Source organism: Haplochromis burtoni, unplaced genomic scaffold (genome assembly GCF_018398535.1).
Source record: "Haplochromis burtoni strain Fernald_Lab_line unplaced genomic scaffold, NCSU_Asbu1 Contig_1456, whole genome shotgun sequence".
Classification (NCBI taxonomy): domain Eukaryota; kingdom Metazoa; phylum Chordata; class Actinopteri; order Cichliformes; family Cichlidae; genus Haplochromis; species Haplochromis burtoni.
Window position 1 is genome coordinate 36,620 of NW_024583817.1, and position 3,877 is coordinate 40,496.

The following is a 3,877-nucleotide window of genomic DNA, read 5'->3' on the forward strand; positions in this document are numbered from 1 at the left end:
GTTTTTTACTGCTCTTTTTAAACGTATTCTTTTTAAACTGTATTTAATGTTTTAACTGTACTATATTGTTTATTGCACTGTAGAGGCTGGTGAGAAACAGTTTTTCATTTCAGGCTGGGTAACACCATACAAAATGACAATAAACTTCTTGACTCTTTGAGTCTGAGTCTAATGATTAGCTAACTATGTTGGTGTGGCGGTATGCAGCATGTGGTGCCGTGCAGGGAAGGCATGGCATCTGCAATCATGCCCCGCCAACTTAACTTGACTGTTTTTTAATTATTTTTTAAATGCTGATAAAATTTACATTACACAGAAGGAAAACTGAGATATTGTCAATCAAAACATCATGTCTCCAGTGTTTTTGAAGTTGTTTGGTCACATGGAGGGTTTAATGAGATCCATTGAGGTTAAGGAAGTGTCCAGCTCAAATAAATTAGTCTCAAAGTGGCTGTATTTTGAGGAAACCCTCACAGTGTGACTTCTATATCCATCCTGCTTTAGTGACCATTTATTTTTATGGACCAAATGAATGATAAATTTAATGTGACATATATAACTTTTGGTGGGCATGTTGAATTGAACAAATACAGATTTCTGTATTTTGCCATCATGTTTACAGCATATATTCTAATACTTTGCAGCAATTCAACTATATTGTGTCTCATATGGATCAAGAAAAACCTGCATGAGCCTATGTATATTTTTATTGCAGGGTTGTTACTGAACTCAGTTATGTTTAGCACTAATATCTACCCAGAACTTTTGATTGACTTTTTATCAGACAAGCAGATCACAACTCATTCACTATGCAGCTTTCAAGCATTTATTTATTATTCTCTAACAGGATCAGAGTTCTTTCTATTAGCAGCTATGGCATATGACAGGTATGTGTCTATATGCAAACCCCTGCAATATACAACCATCATGAAAAAAACAACTATCATAGTTTTACTAGGGTTAGCTTGGCTTCTGCCTGCTTGTCAGCTTGTGCCATCAGTTGTAATGAGTCAGAGTTATAAAATTTGCAGTTTTACTTTGAATGGAATCTTTTGTAATAATGCAATTTCCAAGCTTTACTGTGACACCTCAAGAACAACATATATCATATATGGTGTGTTTATTTTACTTAACACCGTATTTCTTCCTTTGCTTTTTATACTTTTTACATACACAAAAATATTTATAATATGCTATCGGAGCTGCAGGGAGGTCAGGAAAAAAGCTGCACAGACCTGTTTACCTCACCTGCTTGTATTAGTCAGCTTTTCAGGTTTGTGTTCATATGATATAATTGTAGCTCGACTAGAAATGAATTTGCCAAAAGTTGCACGTTTTATATTGACCTTACAAGTGGTTTTATATCATCCTCTTTTTAATCCAATTGTTTATGGACTGAAAATGAAAGAAATCTCTAAACACCTCACGAAATTGTTCTGTGAAGCAAAACTCAACATCTGGCAAAGCTCATGTTGAAAGGGTGTAATGTAGATGTGATGTTTAATTTAACTGTTGTGTTCATGTGTGTATTATGTTTCACAATATAGAAGTTGTCTTTTCTCTGTCTGAGATATATATTATAGAAATCTATTATTTTTGCATAGTATATGTATAATATATATTTAAGATAGAGATTGTATTTGTTTGGGAGGGGGAATTATTGTTTTTAGTGTATTTGTTATTCAGATTTCTTTAAATATACTATACTGCTATTTACATACAATACACACATGGCTCTCACTAAGGGAGTTTGATGTTTGTATTGTTTGATGTTTCCAATATTATTTTTGTTGAACACAAAAAACAAACAATAACTTGAATAATGACGCACATAATCCACATGGACTTTATGCCGTGCTATTGTGATAACATATAAACAATTATAAGATATTATCTGGGGTTTTCTCCTTACTATGAAATATAAACCACCTTAAGGGATCACTGTTGTTCTGTTTTCTTAAATGCATTTTCAATTCATTTGTTTGCTGTTGTTTTGTTTGTTTGCTCATGTTATTTATTCTTAACTTAATACTGTGTTGCTGTTAAGTTGTAAATTCAAGTTGTTAGTTTTCCTGTCTGTGTCAATAATAAAGAATAATAGCATCTTAGCAAACAGTTGGCATTTCAGAAAGAATGAACAGAAGAACACATTCAGTGTATCCGAATGAAGCTTTCATTATGTAAAGTTAAGGGCATTATCACAAAAACAAAACATAGGAATGGAGATGGAGACCTCTAAGGTCACCTAATAGATGTTAATTTGGTTTTGTATTTGTGTTTCAGTTTGTACAGAAAAGGTTTTTTGATATAGCAGCAGAAATACTGTGGAAAAGGAGTTGAAGTGAATAGCCCAAAAGGAGGGCCACAAAAAGAGCTCCCCTGGTATACAGTGTTCTTGTAGGACTGTAACATTCTATGTTTGTTTGTTTTTCCAAGTTTATGAAAGAAAAACACAAAGGAGCAGAGAGCAGAAAGTTCCCAAGCACGGCCTTCAGGTGATATGGAGGGAAAGGTAGCCCTGTTGGCCAATCAGACAAGCAAAGCAATTTAGTTTGTTTGGCCAGTATACAATACAGAATGTGCAGACCAGTATGTTCACGAAATGGCATTAATCCCACTCATGAGTAGCAACTTGTAGGCAGCAGTTACCACTCATTAGAACAGTTGTTCTTCTGGTTTGACTTTGGGATAAAGAAAAAAATCAGATCAGTGGACTGGATGGATGAAAAGAAACAGAGCCAGGCATGACTTATGTAGCATATTGCAGAATGTCCTACTTAACTCATGCCCATCAGATGCCATTGAGCAGCACAATGTCAGGGTTCCTGGGTCATTCATCCAGTGTTTTCAGTTTGTTCAGGTTCAGTTTATTTTCTTTTTCTTATTCTCATTTCCTGTTGTTCTGTTCCTGTTACTTCTATGTATCATTAGTTAGATTATGTTCAGCTGTTCACCAACCGGTCTCTAATCAATCATTCAGTCTGTATTTTTAAGTCCTCAGTTTCATCCTGGTCATGGTCATGACATTGATGTTGCTGTTGATGTTAGATTGTTGCCGTATGCTTTGCTCATTTAATCAGTCACTCAGTCAGTCAGTCAGTCAGCCAGGCCGCCAGCCAGCCAGCTGACAATTTTGTGCTTCTGTTCTGTTCATTCACTCCATCTGCAATAAACACTTTTCACTGCGAGTCCTGTGTTTGGGTCATCCCTTCCTCTCCTCCACGCACGAAGCCCTGACACAACTGAAATTTGCTTTGTTAATGATGTAATCTATAAAACAAGCCGTTGACTACATCTACTAGACATGCCCAAAACATAAGGTGCTTTAGAGTGTATAAGAATTTCTTTTACTTATGTATTATTCAGATTATTTTATTGTATAATGCCTTAGTGCCACTGGATTTAGCATGTCTAACACTCATGCAGTTGACAGACAGACAGATGGTGGGGGTCTGGTAAGGAAGTTGGGAGGGAAGCAGACAACTCCACAGAAAGAGTCTTTTGTCTCTTTGATGACTCTGGGAGGTAGCAAGGGAGTGTGAACCTTAAGGTGTGAAACAGCTGTGTACTGCCTTTTGTTACTCGACAAGGTATTAAACTGAGAGCCACGCTAGGCTCAGGGAGAGACTCTGCTGATGGTTTGCCCCGCGATCATGCATGCTCTCCACCAAGCTTGGTATTCTGTTCTTTGTTTTGTGATTAAAGAATGCTATCTACCACTCATCGCTTGTCTGCAGGCTTTATTTAATGGAAAACAACAAGAGCAATAGAGAAAGCGAGAAGCCAGAGAGAGAGAGGAAGTGAGAAAAAAATACAGTGAACTCTTAAAAATACATGACATTCCAACAATGGCTGATTTAAGTGATCTGTATTAGAA

At 36.3% G+C, this 3,877-nt stretch overlaps 1 protein-coding gene across 1 annotated transcript; it reads left to right on the top strand.

Moving 5' to 3' along the window:
* Positions 1-528: 528 nt before the first annotated feature.
* On the top strand, positions 529-1,476 carry LOC102296408 (olfactory receptor 10J5-like). The gene has a single exon (XM_005952269.1). The coding sequence runs from the start codon at positions 529-531 to the stop codon at positions 1,474-1,476; it is 948 nt and encodes a 315-aa protein (XP_005952331.1).
* The last annotated feature ends 2,401 nt before the right edge of the window (positions 1,477-3,877 follow it).